General features: G+C 41.3%; 1 protein-coding gene across 1 annotated transcript; it reads right to left on the minus strand.

Moving 5' to 3' along the window:
• Positions 1–609: 609 nt before the first annotated feature.
• LOC121316690 (lipid droplet-regulating VLDL assembly factor AUP1-like) lies at positions 610–18,973 on the minus strand. Its single transcript, XM_041252191.1, has 12 exons — positions 18,789–18,973; positions 18,133–18,270; positions 14,161–14,311; positions 7,262–7,449; positions 7,048–7,120; positions 6,498–6,571; positions 5,993–6,059; positions 3,124–3,229; positions 2,275–2,424; positions 1,778–1,929; positions 1,278–1,366; positions 610–818 (listed from the first exon to the last, which is right to left on the minus strand). Exons 1-12 carry the CDS (start codon positions 18,827–18,829, stop codon positions 767–769), a joined length of 1,281 nt encoding a protein of 426 aa, XP_041108125.1. The 5' UTR covers positions 18,830–18,973; the 3' UTR covers positions 610–766.
• Positions 18,974–20,441: the final 1,468 nt, after the last annotated feature.

The raw sequence follows: 20,441 nt of genomic DNA on the forward strand, positions 1-20,441 counted from the left end.
AATTTACAAATGTGGTTTTGTTTTGTGGTGGTGGTGCTGGGTGGGGGGGGGCACTGCTCATCTACACCAAGGTACAGCCCATGACAAACACTAGCTAATTTCCATGTAGACCTACAGGCACTTTCATAACAAAAGCTTTTTATTCGCATCAGTGCATGGAGTTTGATCAGAACTGCACAGGTATCTTATGTGACGGCATAAAAAACTCACTCAAAATAATCTTGCTGCTACAGAGGTGAAGACAGGGTTAATATTGGGGTGATAAACTGCAGTTATCAGTCATAGAAATGCTGACCTTAATTTATTACAATACTTAACTCTTAACAATATAAGGAATCTACTAAATGTCAGCTTTAAATTAAAACAAGCTCTGCATTTTAGTTTTTCAAACCACCCCTAACACACACACATATATATATATATATATATATATATATATGGAGGTGTGATATATATATGTATATTATAATATATATATATATATATATATATCGTAGTTTGTCACACTGAATATCATAATCCATTTTTTTTTTTTTTTTTACCAAAATATTTTTTTTGTAAAGAGAAACGATTAAAAACAACAAGGTGCATGCATGCTTGCCATGCAAATAGTTCAAAACCATCTCCATTTTAATAATCCAACCCCCCCCCATTACAGATAACATGAACTGTTCCGCATGAAGTCTTCCTCCCCACTTCATTAAAAATCTTTTGACAATAAATGGCTGCTTTTCCACACAAATTAATATGCATTGGTCATCACAAATCACTGGGCATTGTCCGTTTGCTGATTCAGTCCATGCTTTTCTATGTAACGTCTGCAAAGAAACCAGAAAAGTACATGTCTGAATTACAGCATACAGTATCACTCATGCAATTCCATAATCTACCCCTCTATTCACGGTACTTAACTTCACAATTAGCTAATAGAGAGAAACCCCTTAAATAATAAAAACACATTAAAACATTGACTTTGCATTTAGAAAGGTATATAGGGCTAGTCTTACAGAGCTTTGACTTAAAGATTAACAGGGTTTTCCTATTGCAGTTTGAGACATTACAGGTTTTACGGTGAGCTTAGTTATGTATATCTGAGCTTTTGGCAAAACAGCGAGAGGAAAAGTTCCAGTTAATCTGGAATCCATTCCCAAAATACATCACACACACAAAAAAAAAACTGCACTGGAGCAATAAACTTCAATGGCAAACGCTCAATAGATTAAAGCAGTTTGATCTTTGGCTAGCTTGTTGTGTTGGACCATAGATATCTATCTTACCTTCTTGCATATTTGTACAGTGCCTCTTTTCTGTCTTGCAGTGACATGTGGCTGTCATCTGGATATTTCCCAAAGGATTTAGCATTAGGCTGTCATAAAACAAAAAAATCATTTCTTTCAATTCAGTGCAACATGAACAAGCTTGGTCAGTGGCATTCACTCCCTGACAACTGTACAGCTATGGCCAAAATGTGTGTATCACCCTACAGAATTAACTAATTTTTCTTCACACAGGTCAAACAAAACCTGTCAAGTAATGCTTTATTAACATATTTAATTATATACCGTGACAAACACCTAACAAAAAATACTGTATTATGGCTTTTGGTAGACTTTTGCAATCTAATTTTGTAAATTCTTTGATTACATGATGTTAAATAAAATATCAAAACTATGTTTACACATTAAATTGTGTTTCATCAAGTTCTCTCTAGATATGTTAAAAAAACTGCAAGTTTCCAAAAAACTCAACAAGCACTTCTATAGACTAAATACATTACCTTCAAAGCAGGAGCTGAGGCTGTGTCTCCAATGGCACTGAAGGAACTTGTCTGGACAGCAGCCACATTCAGCCCACCAGAGGAGTTTGAGTTCATTTCCTCTGCTCCCTCCAGCAGGTTAGTGATGGTTGTGTCAACACAGTTTGTTTGGACTGTTTCAGATAGAAGCAAATATAAAATCTGTTTTGTGGCTGGAAATTATAGCCATTTTTGTATTGCTCAAATCACCTCAAAATAACAAGACTGGTGTGTTAGTAATTTCTTACCTACACTGAATATTTTACCTGACAAGTTAAACTCGTAGGACATGAAAGAATGTGATGACAGCTTTCTTTTCAAGTTTTACTGTAAAAGAACAGTCTTACTACAGGATGGATGATTCTCTAAATATATCGCTGGGGATATGCATTCTCTACAGAGGAAAGCAGCAGCTGTGGCTAACTGTAATTGGAGCCCATTCAAAGAGCAGCTGGAGATGGGAAAGAGAATGTACATACCAAGATCTCTCTTGATGACGCCGAGGGGCACGTGTGGAAGCACCTCCTTGACCTGTTGAACCATCCCAGAAATCCTCACGTCCTCCATCATCGAGTTACCAGCCATGAACCCCAAAGAGATAGCCCTGGGTCTCGCACCTAGTGACTGATCTGCCAAGAGAAATTCTCATGTATTTAATGGGCTTGCTTATTGGCACAGCATGCATACACACAATACAGTTAGCCCTTGCTATAAAGCAGTACCACCTACAGTCAGTCTATATGATGCATATATTAGACACAAACACAATGAGGAATTTAAATTTAAGGTTTATTGGCTATTCCTAAAATGTCAATTTCTAGTTAATTTCAAAGGCTGTTTTTCTCTTTTCAGAAAAAAATACATGGTGCCAAAGACACATTGGAGGGTTTGTAGAATGGCTACATTAGTGTCTAAAGTCCAAAACAATTGATTATATGTTTGTTTAACGTGAAGTTTTTTTGTTTTTTTTTTCAGTGAAATTGTTAATGTGAGAGATTGTAATATACTAGACACTACAAAACCCTTTAATGGAAATCTTTTGAACACGTCCCAGGGCAGTGTTCTAATCAATACGACAGACCGCCCAAACTGAGCTTATTTCAAGATGGGCTATAATGACTACTGTGTGGTTTAGTTTTCTACAGCAGTTATACATCAGGTTAGATGTGACCTTGCACATCATATAGTATTGAACAGCTTCAGTTTAGAAATTATTTGATTTGTATGCAATAGATGCTTTCCAAACTGCATCATCAAGGCAACAGCTACAGAAAAAAAAAAGATTGCCGTCAATGTTATTTATTAGCATCAGACGTACTGGTACTTACTTGAGTTTATAGTACGAGGTGCAACATGCCTTTTCCTCTTAAGGTGCTCCACTTTATCTGCTCGAGTGATCTGCGTGGATACAACACCAAGCTCCATTGCTAACAGCTGCCAAAAAGAGAAAGGGGATGCAAACAGGCTTTAACATCCTCTACCACTCTTTAAACTTATGCAGATTCCTTGGCGAGCTCAATTATACAGCGTTTAGTAGGGCTGTGTTCAAAGGTTCGTTCGTTGGCCAAGGATTCAAAGGATGTTTCAAACCTTCAAAAAGTTCATCAGACACTATTGACAATACATGAATACTATAAAATCACACAAATGTCACTCATGAAAAAATTGATATTGATTTGTATAATGCATATTACATAAACAAAAGTTTTTGCATTAAAATCCGCTACCAAATCAATATACATAAAGCAACTCTCTATGGTGCCCGCTCCGTGTAGGAGCAGGGTATAGTATCCAAAGCACTGGGGCAGTACCTATAGCGGTTGTAGTGCTTCAGTAAAATAAGTACAAAACAGTGTAAGAGAAGTGCTATGGTAGAATATGTTTGAAACATATACGATAACACTAACAATTTTAATTTTGAAAACCAAGCACCATCCATCCCTCCCCCCCTCCCGCTCGTGTTATCCAGAAGCAAATCTTTAAGGTCTTTATTTTCTATCTCGACAGCAAAGCGTTATATAGAAATGTCTTGAAACCCCTTTGCTGTTTGGGATTTTTTTTGTTAAATGCACAGATGACCACAACAAAAAGCTGAATGCAAATTGTGCAAGCGACTCATATCATGGAGGTGTAACTTATCTCTGGGGTCACTTGACAAGCATAAGTTCAAATTGGTAGTAGTAAAATGTGACTGACACCCTGCTTGGAATGGTTACTTCAAGGGTTTTTTTTTTCCCTAAGCCTGCTGCAGTTGTGCAATGCAAGCTTACTGTATGTATCGCAAATATCTTCAATTACGTGTAAATAAACGTGTATTTTTATTGAAATTATAAAAACATGATTATTGTTCTATACAACATATTTTTAAACTACGTGTGTTTTATTCCACTTATATGGATTCCCGTAAAAATAGGATTTTCAATCAAATATAAACAAGTAGTTATGGTGATGTCACCAGGAAATTATGCAAATGAGTACCATCAAAGGTTCGAACCTTCCTTCCGTAATGTGTTCCGAACCTTCAAAAGTCAAAATGTACCCTTCGTTGCAGCCCTAGAGTTTAGTGAAAGTTGTCAGATTCACACAACGCCCCAAAGAGTGTCTCTCCCTCCTAATGTCAATTCAAGATCAGCTGTCACGGACTGAATCAGATTCTGAATGGCTCTTTGTCAAATTAAAGCATATTTATGGTTATGGCATACAGGCTATTACAATATACACACTGTGGCAAATGTGTACCACATATCTTTTACAATCGACTGGTGAAATATATATATATATATCTCGTTTGTTTCTTAGAGCTTTGCACAAACAGTATAAAAGCCAGAAAAGTGCACCACCAACTGCCCAAATCCTGTGACAAATTAAAATTAATCGACAGCACATAGAAAATTAACTGCTCTGTAACTGAAAATGAGTGTAATTAACAAGCTGCTTGGTTCCAGCATTCTGCTTTCCTCTCATAGTCCTGCACAGACAGGCTTGTTTGCAGCCTCTAGGGTAATGATCAAGAAAACATTGTGTGTCAAGAAAATGTATGTTCCAGCAATGTACAAATGGAGTAGAGTACAAGAGAGCTGCTGAGCATAGGCACACACAGACCCAAGTGGAAGATCATAATCAACTTAATGCACTTTCAACATTTTTTTCATCATGCACGTTAAGACTATGTAGTAAAATATGTCTGCCCCAGTACACCTAAATTACAAACCATAAATAACACTGTGTAACAATTTTTTTTTTCGTTCCTGGGTAGTAAGTGTTATTTCCTAATTGCTTATGCCTCAAAAGTATAGAAAATGGCTATTATTCCCCACAAAAACTTTGCTTTTGTGACCAGGACAGTGATATTTCAAAATATCACTATTTCCAATGGGAAAACGGGCAAATGTGTGTCTTTTCGTTCACATAAAGTCAGAAAACAACAACATATGAATCCCAATTAACATGTAGTTATACTAAAGTAATACAAAAATGACTACAAAAGATTTAGAAGTGAGTAGTTTTTCGAGATTTACGATTATACTGTATTTTTAAGTTTGTGGGGAATAATAGCCATTTTCTATACTTTTGAGGCATAAGCAATTAGGAAATAACACTTACTACCCAGGAACAAAAATTGTGTTACATAGTGTAATCCATGATTAATGTTAGTCAATAGCTGAAACTAATGTATATACAGTAATGACTAATAATTATGCAAGTATTTGTCAAGCAAAACTGTATAGCAATTAAGATTTCAAACTTCTGTAGTTTTTTGGACCGATTCCCAGAGCCACAAAAAACAAGGTGACGTCATGATGCTGCAACGCTGCACACTGTAAAAGAATTAGCAAAACTGACTCAGTCTTCCTTTCCAAACCTTATACTCTTATACAATAAATCATTTTCTCTTAATGAAGTACATTTCTAAAATGAAGGAATCTTATTCTGCAGTGACTAGTCATCCTGTATTAGACAGTTTTTTTTTTTTGTCTACAGGAAGTGCCAGTGATCCTTTTCAGCTTGACGGTCAGAAACACAACTGCCAATAATTCAATTACAATAATAATCAAGACATCAATTGTTAAGATACTGTTCCAACCCTAGCAGCAATGTTTGACAGTAGGTAGTGGTTTTGATAGGTTGTTCAAGGTCACACACGATAGTAGGGTTGGGGTCAAGATAAACAAAGTCCCTCAAGATAGAACTAGTTACCTCCTGGACTTCATTTCCAAACTCTTGACTGGAGTCTCCATTTTGTCTGGATACAGTAGGGAGCCACCTGAGGAAACAGGCAATACAACTTCACCAAAAAGCAGAGTGCCACAGTGTACACCCTGCCCAGAGTTTATCTAGCAATACAACTGCTCCACTACTGCAAGTTTTTACTTATGCAATTTTAGTTTTCAGATGCAAAAATAAATTGATTAAAAATCTAAATTGCTACATGTACTTTGTTTTAAATTTTACTAATTGGTAGTATTCTACCACTTTAAAAGAAGTTATCAAATGTTCAGAATACCCTCTCAAAATGGAAGCGTCTCCTCTTGGATTACCAAGCAGCTGTTGCCTCACAGATAGGACTCATCGATTTCTCTTGGAAAAGTGTTGCTTGTGAAACAAACTCACTTCAGTTCGGTGTACAATTGGAGTAAGATGATATGGATGCCAGGCTCTCCCTTCCCCACCCACACCAGTAATAGTTAATAATAGTTAGTACCTTACTTGATACACTGTGAAAGGGATGAAAAGGGTCCACAGCAGTTCTAATATCCAGGAGGACTCTTCAATATTCTATAAGTTAAAAAATAAAAAAAAACAGGGTTCAGGGCATGTTAACAGGAGACCATAACAATTTCTAAGGTTAGATGGCCATCACTAAAGTATCAAGCTTAATAAGTCACAAACACCTTTCATTAACAAGCTATTAATAATTGTCAAAAATCAACTATGGCTGGCAGAGAAACACACCGGGTGAGGCAGATTAAATGAAAAGGAGATTGATTTCATAAACAGATAGATGTCTGGCTATTCAATTTTTTTAGATTAAGTAGTGGTTTTGCAGACTAGTGCCCACAGAAAATACACCTGCCATCAATCTCCAACTCAAATGCTTGAACCAAAAGTGAATCTAGGGTCAAAAGCCCAACATCCAAATTGCTGTCTTATTTTCCATTGAAGATGATTGTGTTATGCTCTGTATGCAACGCTTCAAAGCAGGTATGTAATGTTGGGTTTTTCCATGCTTGGTGTATATAAAGTACTATTACCGCTGGTATAAAAGGCCTCCTGACAAACAGAGCCACGGGCTGGACAGAGTCTGAAACAGAGAAGGGCCAGGAACTGAAAGAAACAAGATCAAGGCTGTTACTTCCGACATCCTGTCTAATGTAAGAGAACTGTGAAAACTCATTCCGAAATGTTAACTTTTAGAAGGGAGAGACGCTAGACTGCCTAAAAATCTAGAGTGACATTTCTATTTACCTAAATTTGAGAAGGCCCATCCTGCCGTTTGTAGTTTCCTCCTCTGGGTACAACAGAAGAGGCAGGCTGCCCTCCATTGAGCAGTACCGCTTGAGTGACTCTGCCATTTCAGACCTGCTGGAGGTAAGCCCAAACTCCATGAACCCTCGGGCCCAGCAAACAAAGCCAGGAGAGCCTTCCAACATGGGCTGCAAAAACAAACATTCAATTATCAGAACTAACATCAACTAACACAACATTAAATATACTGAAATAAAAGAATCATTAAAAAAAAAAAAAAAAGAATGAATCTAGAATTGGGAGCTTTTGCAAACAAATCTAGATTGCATGGTTTGTAACAGGTAGCTAGAAGAATAATAATATTGCAGTGTAACTAGTTTTCCGCATTTTGTTTTTTATTTTTAAAGATATTAAAACTGGGATAAAAAAAAAAGGGGAACAAAATTCTCAGTATACACATTCTGTTATGTTTAATGTCCCTGGCATGTATGATGAAACAGAATCTATGCAAGTCAAAGCCACATCCCAAGTTAGCTGGCACTTTGCAAACGGTTGGGCAATCACTTTGCTGGCACAGCTAGTATCTACAGAAGGTATGAACATGACAACAGCACAAAAACAAGCCAGGTTTACTTGCCTTAATCATAAAAAGAAAAGAAATTGACAGAACTGGGTGGTGCTAACGACCGGGAGACGTGTCAGATCACACTGGACACTTACATGAATGCGTTCCATAAGTTTACCAACTAAAGCATCGCCATTTTCTGTCACATATTTACAGTTAAGCTTGTCAGTGTTAGGCAGTGTTTTAGATGATGGACAGACAGTACTATTGCACAAAGTCACCAATACATACCTTTGCAGTAACTGTCCAGCAAAGCACAGCACTCTGACAAACTCATTAACAGCCATTCTGCGCACTTGTTTTATTACATCTTGTGTAAAAGCCAGATTAATGGATTGCTTGTCTCCTAGTTCACTGTTGTTTTAGTTTAATGTCTTATTTTTCAGTATGTTCTTTTATTGTCAGCCCCAACATGTACCTCAATACAGCACTCCTTGCAATGCTATCTGCCTCATCTGATCCACTTCTGCTATTTTAGCTTTTTTATATACTTTGAAACATTTGTTTTCTTTTGCATATTCATAAACTGATTTAATGTTTTCTCCGCATTCCTCATCCACTAAAATTATATGTTTGTGCAAGTACAAGAATTTAGTTTTTGAAGAAGCTAGTGATTACTACACCTGTCAATTGCCACATTAATCAGGCTGATTGGCCAACATAATCAGGTGACAAATCTTTGTCAAGTGACAGAGAACAACAAAAAAAGAAAAAAAAGAAAAAAAAAAAATGCTGTACTGTGACGGAAACATGAGTTCTGGTGATAAATCTTCCTCCCGACCTGTGAGGGCGCTAAAGAACGAGAGGAGAAGTATCTGGAAGGGCTGGCCTGACAGTTCGTTTCCGGGTAAGGGAAGTGGGTCAGCCTGGAAAGAAGCGCGACTCTGTTGTAAGACCGTATTGATTTGAAAGGTAAACGAGAGGCAGCTGCAAGTAATAAGGCAGCTGCAACCGTTTACCTAGATATCATGCGGGATTACATATAGGGGCCAGGGTAACGCTGATCTTTTCCTTCGTTTGGGTAACGTGAGGAGAGAAGGACTGAGAGAGGAGCTCTCAGAGTGTATTGCGTGTTGTGTGTTGTCTTTGTTTATAATTGTCTGTCTTTTTCGCACCACTAGACAGTTAACGCACACCTCCGGAGCTGTTGCCACGTAAAGCACTATCCGGAGCACCACTGCACAGAGCACCTGCACGTTTGAATATCACCCAGGACTGGTGACCGTGCCTTTGTTTGTGTGTGAGACTGTACTGTGTTTGCCATCCCCGTGCTTTACACATTGTTGTGTACGGCCGGGGATTTATTATTTGACGGTCACCAGACCTGGAAACAGCACAAATAAACACTTGTTCACCGAATCACTGTTGTCTGTTCATCACTCGTGCATTGCATCACCGCTACACCTATTCCCCTTACCAACCACTTTGCCACACGTGGTGTTAAATCTGGGATTATGGATCGCAACGCACTGGCGGAGCTGCTGCAGGCGCTGGAGAGCAGACGGGATGCAGAGGAGAGAAGGAGGCAGGAGCGCTACACGGCGCTCATTGAACGGGTAGGGCTGGCCATGGCGGCAGTAACAACCCCTACCGTAACATCACCGATGTCGCCCTCAAAGGCTAGGGCAATGAAAATGACGGCGGAGGATGACCCGGAGGCATTCTTGGTGGCATTTGAGCGACTGGCCACTGCGGCAGGATGGCCGCGGGAGTTCTGGGCGAGCCAGGTGGGACCCTGCCTGATTGGGGAGGCTCAGGCAGTTACCAAGCCCTGAGCGACCAGTAAGCCACCGATACAGTGGAGACTCATCGGACGCGGTTCCCCGGGAATTCCGGAGAGCCCGAGACACGCCCCAGGGTAGTCGCAGAGCGGTTGTGCGACCACATGGTCCACTGGCTGACCCCCAACAAAAAGACCGCGCAGCAGATGGGGGAAGCCATTGTGGTAGAACAATTCTGCCATGTGGTCAGCGCCGAAACGCAGGCGTGGATCCGACGCCACAACCGTGACACCCTGGAGGAGGCTGTGGAACTGGCCGAAAACTCCCTGACGTCGGCCCGGGTCGGGATATTGTCAGACCCTGCCCTTCACAGTCACCAACCTCTCCCTCCCTCTCCTCCAACACCACCACCACCCTCGTTCCCGGCACCCAGACCTCCCAGACCGCAGACCCCGTTGGGCCCCCTTGCCTCCCCCTCATGGAGACCGAGGTTTGCCCCCAGCTGGGGCAGGTGTTGCCCCTACCCCGTTGCCCTACCAGCAGTGGGACAGATATGTAACCTATGCGCACTCTGTCCCCCCTCTCTGTTTCAGATGCAAGCAGCCGGGACACAGTGCCAGGTCCTGCCCCGCTGCCATGGAGTGTGACGTGGCAGCGTGCAATTGGGCATCTGAAACTGGTAAGCACGGGTAAAATGGTCGGGAGGGGCCCTGTCTGATTGACGACGTTTTGGGAAATGTGAAAACCCACGCGTTAGTGGACACAGGGTGTGAGCAAACCTTGATTAGGACAGCTCTCTTGGGCGGTGTGTCGTGGCGGCCACAAGGTCAGGTGGCCATCTCCTGTATCCATAGAGACACAGCGACATACCCCATATTAAAAGTATACTTATCGGTAGGACCGATAAAACGTCACCTCGTAGTCTGGGTGGCGGAAAGGTTGCCACACCTAGTTATTCTGGGCCGAGACTGGCCAAACTTTAAACAATTAATGCAAATAATGGCAGTCTCAGCCACACACGTAAGCGTGGCAGAAAAAAAAAAAAAAGAGAACGAATTGGTGATGTGTTCCTTTTTCATCCTGAAATGTTTTCCCCTCTTTTCCGTCCTAGAAAAACAAATAAGGAGAGACGGATCGCGAAATGGGAGGGAGCGTCTTTGAGACACGGCTGGGGTCTGGTGGGAGAGTGCTGTAATGGTAACAAACGCCAGTCAAAGGGAGTGGGAACGCAGTGTGACCGAGAGAGCGAGGTTACTGGACCGACTAGGGCAGAGGCTAATCCAGCCTCTCTCAATGTACCAGACCTGTGGTACTCAAGCGCGGACATAGTGTGGGGCCAACATAACGACCCGTCACTAGTGCACGCTTGGGGGCAGGTCCGGTCCATTGACGGTAAGGATGTTGATGGCGCTGGGGCGCTAGTATATCCACATTTCAGTATCAAAGGGCGATTACTGTATAGGGTAAACCTAGCCGCGGGCACAGGACAGCCTGTAACACAATCATTGGTTCCCCCGTCTTGTCGGACCGAGGTCATGAGGCTGGCGCATGATATCCCTTTTGCGGGGCACCTCGGGGCCGAGAAGACGAGGGAATGGATATTGGCTCGATTCTATTGGCTCGGTCTTCATACTGATGTGTCGAGATATGTAGCCACATGCCTAGACTGCCAGCGAGTAGCGCCGGGTCGAGTGCGCCCCGCCCCTTTGGTCCCACTGCCCATTATTTCCACTCCTTTTGAGCGCATTGCAATGGACATAATGGGCCCTTTGCTACCTTCTGACTCCAGGTACACGCATATATTAGTAGTGGTGGATTACGCAACCCGATACCCGGAGGCAGTTCCATTGAGGTCCACTAGTGCAGCTGCAATAGCCACCAAGTTAGCGCAGATTATGGCTAGAGTAGGGATCCCCAAGGAGATTTTGACTGATCACGGAACCAATTTTTTGTCCAATACGTTACAGCAGGTGCACAAAATATTGAAAATACATCCCATCAGGATGTCCGTTTATCATCCACAATCGGACGGTTTGGTTGAACGCTTTAATCAGACTTTAAAGTCGATGCTGAGGCAATTCGTAACACAGGAGCAGAAACATTGGGCATCACTTCTTCCCTACCTACTTTTTGCAGTAAGAGAAGTGCCACAGAGTTCAACAGGGTTCTCCCACTTTGAGCTCCTGTACAGCCGGCAGCCTCGCAGCATTCTCGACCTGGGGACAAGGTAATGCTGCTACTTCCCTCATCTGAATCGAAACTGTGTGCTAAATGGCAGGGGCCGTATGAGGTGATTCGGGCTATAGGGAAAGTAAATTATGAAATTAGACAGCCCGATCGCCGGAATGAACGTGAAATTTACCATGTTAATTTGTTAAAGCCCTGGCAGGCAAGGAAGGTCTTATCGGGGTCTTATCGCCCCAGGCAATACAGAGGATGATTTAGGTCCCTGTCCAGAGACCCCGAGCACCAGAGCGATTGCAATGGGGGAACAATTGGCTCCGGATCAGCAAAGAGAGCTACGGAAACTTATTGAGGAGTTCAGCGATGTTTTTTCTGATGTGCCCGGCAGGACAAACTTAGTTGAATATGACATTATCTCTCCACCAGGTGTCACAGTGCGAGAGAGACCGTACCGGATCCCGGAAAGTCGACGAAGTGGCGTTCCAAAGAGGTATGGGATATACTCGAGCTTGGGGTGATTGAACCTTCCAGGAGCGAGTGGCTAAGAAAGATGGCACCAACCGCTTCTGTGTGGATTTCAGAAAGGTGAACGCTACTGCTAAGTTCGATGCATATACCATGCCTCGGGTCGACGAACTTTTAGACAGACTGGGAAAAGCGAGGTTTATTTCTACTCTGGACCTGACGAAAAGATACTGGCAAATCCCTTTAACCCGCAGCTCCAGAGAGAAAAACGCATTTTCAACACCAGAAAGGCTGTTCCATTTTAAAACCATGCCGTTTGGGCTACATGGTGCGCCCGCTGTCTTTCAGAGACTGATGGACCAGGTTTTACGCCCACATCATGAATATGCAGCAGCGTATATTGATGACGTGGTGATATACAGCTCCACCTGGAGAGAGCATTTGGCTAGGGTTGCAGCCGTTCTTCAGTCTCTAAGGGCAGCCCGGCTGACAGCTAACTTGAGAAAATGTGCGTTTGCCAAAACAGAGACTCAATATTTGGGATTTTTAATGGGGAATGGAAGGGTGAGACCTGTAGTCACCAAAATCCAGGCATTGGTTGATGCAGCGATCCCCAAAACCAAGACTCAGGTGAGGTCACTACTGGGCTTAGCCGGTTATTACCGCCGCTTCATCCCCGAGTACGCCACAGTGGTTAACCCGTTAGTCGACCTCACAAAAGAGTGCTCCAAATTTAATTAAATGGTCAGCTGAGTGTCAGGGGGCATTTGATACTATTAAGCGTACACTTTGCCAGGCCCCCACTCTTATTACTCCAGATTTCACCAACAGATTCATCCTCCACACAGACGCATCGGATGTAGGTTTGGGTGCAGTCTTGTCCCAAAAAGTAGCTGGAGTAGAGCACCCGATATTGTACCTAAGTAAAAAAATGTTACCTCGGGAACGCAACTAGTCCGTAGTCGAAAAAGAGTGTTTGGCCATTAAATGGGCTACTCACTCTTTACGATACTACCTGCTGGGACACTCATTTGATCTGGTCACAGACCACGCCCCACTCAAGTGGTTAAGCACAATGAAGGACAGCAATGCCCGGATAACTCGGTGGTATCTGGCATTGCAGCCCTTCATGTACCACATGGTACACCGTGCGGGGAAAGACCACCAAAATGCGGATTATTTTTCCCGGGAGGGGGGAGTAATGGGGAAGGTAGATTTAGCCGAGTGTTCCTTCGGCTCCACTCTGAGCGGTGGGATATGTGACGGAAACATGAGTTCTGGTGATGAATCTTCCTCCCGACCTGTGAGGGCGCTAAAGAACGAGAGGAGAAGTATCTGGAAGAGCTGGCCTGACCGTATTGATTTGAAAGGTAAACGAGAGGCAGCTGCAAGTAATAAGGCAGCTGCAACCATTTACCTAGATATCATGCGGGATTACATATAGGGGCCAGGGTAACGCTGATCTTTTCCTTCGTTTGGGTAACGTGAGGAGAGAAGGACTGAGAGAGGAGCTCTCAGAGTGTATTGCGTGTTGTGTGTTGTCTTTGTTTGTTTATAATTGTCTGTCTTTTTCGCACCACTAGACAGTTAACGCACACCTCCGGAGCTGTTGCCACGTAAAGCACTATCCAGAGCACCACTGCACAGAGCACCTGCACGTTTGAATATCACCCAGGACTGGTGACCGTGCCTTTGTTTGTGTGTGAGACTGTACTGTGTTCGCCATCCCCGCGCTTTACACATTGTTGTGTACGGCCGGGGATTTATTATTTGACGGTCGCCAGACCTGGAAACAGCACAAATAAACACTTGTTCACTGAATCACTGTTGTCTGTTCATCACTCCTGCATCGCATCACCGCTACACCTATTCCCCTTACCAACCACTTTGCCACATGTACTTACCGTGTTACAAGACGTCAGGAGGTTGATTATGTTGTGATCGAATTGTGTCACATGATTGCAGATGTACACTTTGACATTCCTGTCCCTCAGACGAGGGTCATTCTGCTTAACAAACATTCCCAGAACAGACCACATGCCTCGCACAATAAATCTGGAACACAAAGGGGGTCACAGAAGGGGTGTTTATGGAGGAGAAAACATATACTGTCACCATGTTTTGTGAATGCAGGTTTTAAAACAAACTTGTCCACGGCAGCTTTTAAAAGGCATTTGTCTTTAAAATAAGCAAAAAATCCAGACTGGTGGCCCCATCCTAATATTTTAAAAAGTGGTCCATATTTAGATACAATGCTGGTTTAAATAAACCCAGACTCCACTATCTCTGAATCTAAAATCAACATAACATGGTGTGGTAGGATTAAAAAGACCACTGGACTGTGTAATACTGACCTGTCACACTTCAGAAACCTACTGACTGCCAGTCTTACTGAAGCAAGATCATTACGCACAGCAGTAACTTGAAACAGCAGCCCCTGACCACAAACTTGAATGCCCATTTTGATTAATCAAATAACGTTTGATATTCATGATGGTCTAGCCTGTTGCTAGTTTCTAACAGTATAAATTACATTAGATTACATCCATACAAACCTGTACAAAGCATAAGTTACAAGGCTCAGATATTTGCCATTTTATTCAATTCCATTGCTAAGACGTGCACTGCTGGACCATACACCTGTCCAACATGGCACATGTTGCTATACACAGTCACAAAGAAAAGCCCTCATGAGAAGGTTATTACATACCTATAAATACTATAAGGCAACATGTGATTGTATGGAAAAAGCGACAAATGGGGCAGTTCTTCCTGTAGTTCATATTTTTAGGGGGAAGAAAACAAGTCAAACAAGCAACAAATCTGGTTTCTTTAGAATGCAACTTGTAAAATGAAAGGCAATAGTATTGATGACTTGGCAAGAGTCACCTCCAACTGCATACAAACTTGGTCTATTCCACCTCAATGTGACGAGTTAGTAGCAGTGATAAACTCTCCTGCTAAAATACTAATTAGAATATATAACCTACTTTACAGACTACAGAAAATTGCTGTTGACTCATTCATTGTGTGTGTCTGTGTGTACAGGCACCGGGTTGCAACAAGTGAGTAATGCTGGATTAATACATGCTAATATCTATCTTGGGAGCCAGCATTCACATCACCATGGCACAATAGAAACTTCAGAGTTATTGTCCAAAAATCACAAGCAAGGCTGCATTACAAGGCAGAGGTGTCATTAGATGGGATAACCAACACCAATTCAAAGTATTAAATATCACAAAACATCATCCTCTATTTACAATGCCTATAGAAAGTATACACCCCCTTTCAAAATGTTCACGTTTTGTTGCCTTATAGCCTGGAATTAAAATGCATTCAAATATTTTTTCTTCATTTATCTACACATCCTACCCCACAACTTCCAAGTGAAAAAAATATTCTAAAAATTTGTAGAAAATTAAAAATAAAAACTGAAATAGCTTGGTTGGACAAGTGTCCACCCCCCTTGTAATAGCAATCCTAAATGAGCTCAGGTGTAACCAATTGCCTTCAAAATCACACACCAAGTTAAGTGGCCTCCACCTGTGTTAAACTGTAGTGAGTCACATGATTTCAGGATAAATTCAGCAGTTCCTGTAGGTTCCCTCTGTTGGGTAGTGCATTTCAAAGCAAAGACTCAACCATAAGCACCAAGGCACTTTCAAAAGAACTCTGGGACAAAGTTCTTGAAAGGCACAGATCAGGGGATGGGTATAAAAAATATATAAAAGGCCTTGAATATCCCTTGGAGCACAGTCAAGACGATTATTAATAAGTGGAAACTGTGTATGGTAACCAAAGAGAGCCCATGTCTCAAAACAAAGTGGCTAAACGAAGCCTTTCAATATGTTACTTCAGCCATTTAACATGTATATAGTGTAGTATAAGTGCTATAAGAAGTAATCCAAACTTGAGTAACATTGAAATTAGAAAGGTAATTTAACATTTTGATTAATATAAAAGACATCCTAAATGTTAAGCACAACAACACAGTAACTACACGAAAAGGCAAGATACTTGCAGTTGGAAAGGAGTTTGACTTTCTGTGAATGGATGGAGTAACGGCAACATTTGCACTGACTATTAAAAGTACAACCAGGTATCTTGTTTTGAATTATTTACAGGTTATTGAATAAACAAAGTAACTTGACTTAGATTGATGGCTCGTCTTGGACTATGTACACTTTGTGAACCCGGCTAAACTTTACCGGCTTACATTGTTATGCTGTCTGCTTGTGCACATGCACTTGCCTTTTACTCTTAGCGTAAGGGTCCAGAGTTCGAGTAATCAGAATACACAAAAAGGTTGCACCCTGTGTATTCAAATAGGAAACTATACGAAATTCCCACCCCTAATCCTAATTCTAAACACTATTAAAACAATATTCATAATACAAAATAATAGCAATCCTATTTAGAGTGTTGTCGCTTGTGTAGCCTCTCCCAAGTCAGCGCCAATCTTGCTGGGTGATACCAGCGAGTCCTGGAAAGTTTGCGAATGGCACTTTTGACCTGAACGCATCGGATCTCAAATAAGTTTGACAATTTGACCGCGTATCTGGGTATCCAGCATCAAGACATCTTACTGTGAGACTGGCTATGATATAAACGAAATGTTGAATTCACAACAAATAAAGCTGCTGTTTTATCTGCAAGTTTGGGAAACTGATGCCAAACAAGGCAGAACCTTACTTTTTTTTCTGTCATAATGAAGCCTCAACTCTAAATGTTCAACTTCATTTTTTTCATAATTAATTCTTTATGATTTACTGATTTCAGCTCTTTCCTTTTGGCTTATTGGTTGCTTAGTTGTAGAAAACCTGACTTATAAAAGATTTGCCATGAGAACGAGTACCAACACAGCACTTCAGAAGGGTTAGTTTGTTGTTATGCTTTTAAAAAAATGGTTTATAAATTAATTCAGCTTTTTGACACACTGGCCCATTTTCCTGGATTCATAAAACAGAAGCCATAAGCACCAATAATATATTATATATCTATCTCTATATATAGCTATCTCTCCATCTATATATATATATATATATATATATATATATATATATATATATATATATATATATATATATACACACACACATATATGATTTGATGTAGATTTTTCTTCTGTTCAATCACTTTGCATTTTGTTAATTGATAAATATAAACTATTAACATGTCTATTTTTGAAAGCATTCTTACTTTACAGCATTTTTTCACACCTGCCTAAAACTTTTGTACAGTACCAAACTGCACATTCTACTGGCCTCGGGCCATGGTTAATGTCAAACCCTGCAAAGGTGCTTCCACCAAGTATAAACTCTGGGGGGTGGAGACTTATCCAATTATGATCTTTCAGTTGTGTATTTTTAATATATATTTTTAATATAATTCTCAATAAAACTTTTTCCCCCCTTAACAGTGTGGAGTATGGTGTGCAGATAAGTAGAAAAAACACTCCTCATTTAAATGCATGAAACTTTGAGGCACTGACACCACAAAATGTGAAAAAAGTTAAAGGGGGTGTAGACTTTCTATAGGCACTGTATGTTAAAAAATATATATCATGCTTGCTATACTGAGGAAATTCAGATCCAACTATAAAGGCAATATCCAAGTACAATATCTATGCTTTTAAAGCTTTATAAACGTTTACTGGTTATTTCTCAGATACTGACCAGCACTAGACTAACATACCTAAAATAACACTAGTTATCAAAATTGGGGGCTGACTAGTAGTAGTAAACAACCCTGTGAGAGAGAGAGAGAGAGAGAGAGAGAGAGAGAGAGAGCTGTAGAAAAATGCTTTTGCATTAAGTTCCTTTATAGTTACGCTGTGGATATGCTTATTGAATGTGACGTAAGGAATTACTTACCTTCTTACAAGGCTATCTGGCAGAGCGCAGCTCACTAAAAATACATGGACGCCAATAAACAACCGGAGAAGCATCAAGCAGAGTCCGACTGGAGCGTAGAGCAAGAACAGCAGCAAGAGGAAGCCATCCTTCGGCAACCTAAATAAGGAAAACACACACAACGCTTAAAACAGTCTGAACTTCATTAATATAGACTATGCAAAATGTGTAACCCGCGTATTAGTTCGTTTACTTTGTGCTTCACAGTGCTAGTTATAATGCACTTGTAGAACGTTATCCGCAGATATTAATATAACAGTCGGCCCTTTGTTCTGGGAGTATTGTCTTACATTCATGATCAAATAAACGTAGAGGTTTGTTTTTTGCTTGTATTGTGGGAAATACATTGCACGCAAACCAAACTGTAGTATCGATTCGCATAACTGGCAAATTCATTCTTGCCGACAAACACTTATGACAACAGCATATTCGTTATTTTAGGTGTAAATGCAGTATACTTGTACTGGCGGTTTTGTTGACTGTGCGTTTGGTCATACTAATACTACATTAGTACATCAAAACCTAGCCATTTTTAGAAAAACAAAAAAACGACAACAGTACTTTGCCGAATATCAACTTGACTGCACATTCTGAACAGTCAACAACACCGTCCCTACCTCTGGAATTCAAACAGCTGTTCTATTCCTGGCGTAGCCATTATTGAATGTTTCTGTACGTCGATTCCAGTGGTGGTAAGTTTATTTCGTGCATACTATTTTGATGTTTTGGTTGTTACAACATTACTCTTCACCGCTCAAAACGTTTCATAAGACAGTAGCCATTTTGGAAAATGCGTGGCGATTTGTCATTGACCCGCAAAGAGTTATGGGAGATGCAGTCCAGAGTGTCTAGTTCTTGTTTGGAACGGTCCACGCAATCTTGGCGTGGTGTAAATAATTGCGGATGCAAAATGTAAATTGCACTGCGCCCTATGTAAGCTTAGGAGCAATGCAAATTATTCAACACGCACAAACAATGATCCGCAATTATGCTGATGTAGGTCTCAATGAGCGCATCGGTCTATTTTAGCAGCCGCATTTGCAGAGTTATGAGAACAAAGAGCAGTAGTCTGACATTTGTGGAGCACGAAAACACAAAGCAAAAAAAAATATATTTATATTTTAAAAAAAACTCTATAGTCTCTGTAGCAAAGTCCTCAGGAGTACCTGTGGGGGGGGGGGGGGGGGCGGCTGAGGTTGCTCAACATGAAACAGAGTTGTTTGGAAAAGCCTTAGCCAACAACAGTTATACTGTATCTTTAGGAAATGATATGCATTGGCCTGCCCTTTTCAGCATGACATTCAGACGTGTGCTTAGCACTCTGGAAAAGGTGGATTGGGCTATCCCTCCAGACATGCCAACTGTGCTCTGAAAGGAACCAGAGGCAAATTAGTGCAGAGAACACAGCACTTTCACACGTGCAGGGATAGCCTCCCCTAGATTGACGCTGGGGTCTAGCTCACCCTTCAATTCAGCTAGGTCTAGGATGACCTGCAGAGTGAGATGATAACGCTTTACACCGCATCGTCTGGCATCTCAAACACAGTGACCCAGGAATTGAATATGCAGGGTCTTCTTCGCCTTGCCCTTCTCCGAATGTATCCTATACAGAGTGAGTCTGGTGTAATTGATTTTATTGTAACATTATACATCACTTATCACTGATTTAGTACATTATGTTTGTTTAATCATTGATGTCGTTCGCTTCTGCTAACAAGGGGCAGCAGTTGTAATATAATTATTTGCATTACGATTTTAAGGTCACTCGTTATCGCTTTGGTTTGCAGCCTCAACCAGTCTCACGGCAACTTCAAAGCTGCGCTGGGCCTGCACAGATTTCTGTGGGCGGAGTTGAGTGATGTCACGCAGCGCCCTCGAAAAACGCGCATCTCTGCGATTCTGCCCAGGACTGTGCAGATCTGTGGAAATCTGCACTACGTGGAGAACAACAGCATGCACTATTTCAGTACGAGAGAAGCGTGGTGTATTGAGCTGCGTGAGATTTATGTTGTGATGATACCATTTGGCGACTTCTTTTTTTTTTTTTTTTTTTTTTTTTTAATCCCAGTTGTCGGCAGTAAAAGACGCTAGATTTGTTGCTAGTCGCTTTGACAATGTTGTTGTCGCCGGGGAAACCCAAAAGTCGCTACATCTAGCGACAAAATCGCTAAATTGCCAACACTATCTATCCTTGACAAGAGCCAAGTGTCGCTACATCAGGAAGTGTACCACAGCAGCTACCCTGCAGCCAATGACAGGTCTCTGCAGGT

This window comes from Polyodon spathula, chromosome 1, assembly GCF_017654505.1.
Source record: "Polyodon spathula isolate WHYD16114869_AA chromosome 1, ASM1765450v1, whole genome shotgun sequence".
Lineage (NCBI taxonomy): Eukaryota > Metazoa > Chordata > Actinopteri > Acipenseriformes > Polyodontidae > Polyodon > Polyodon spathula.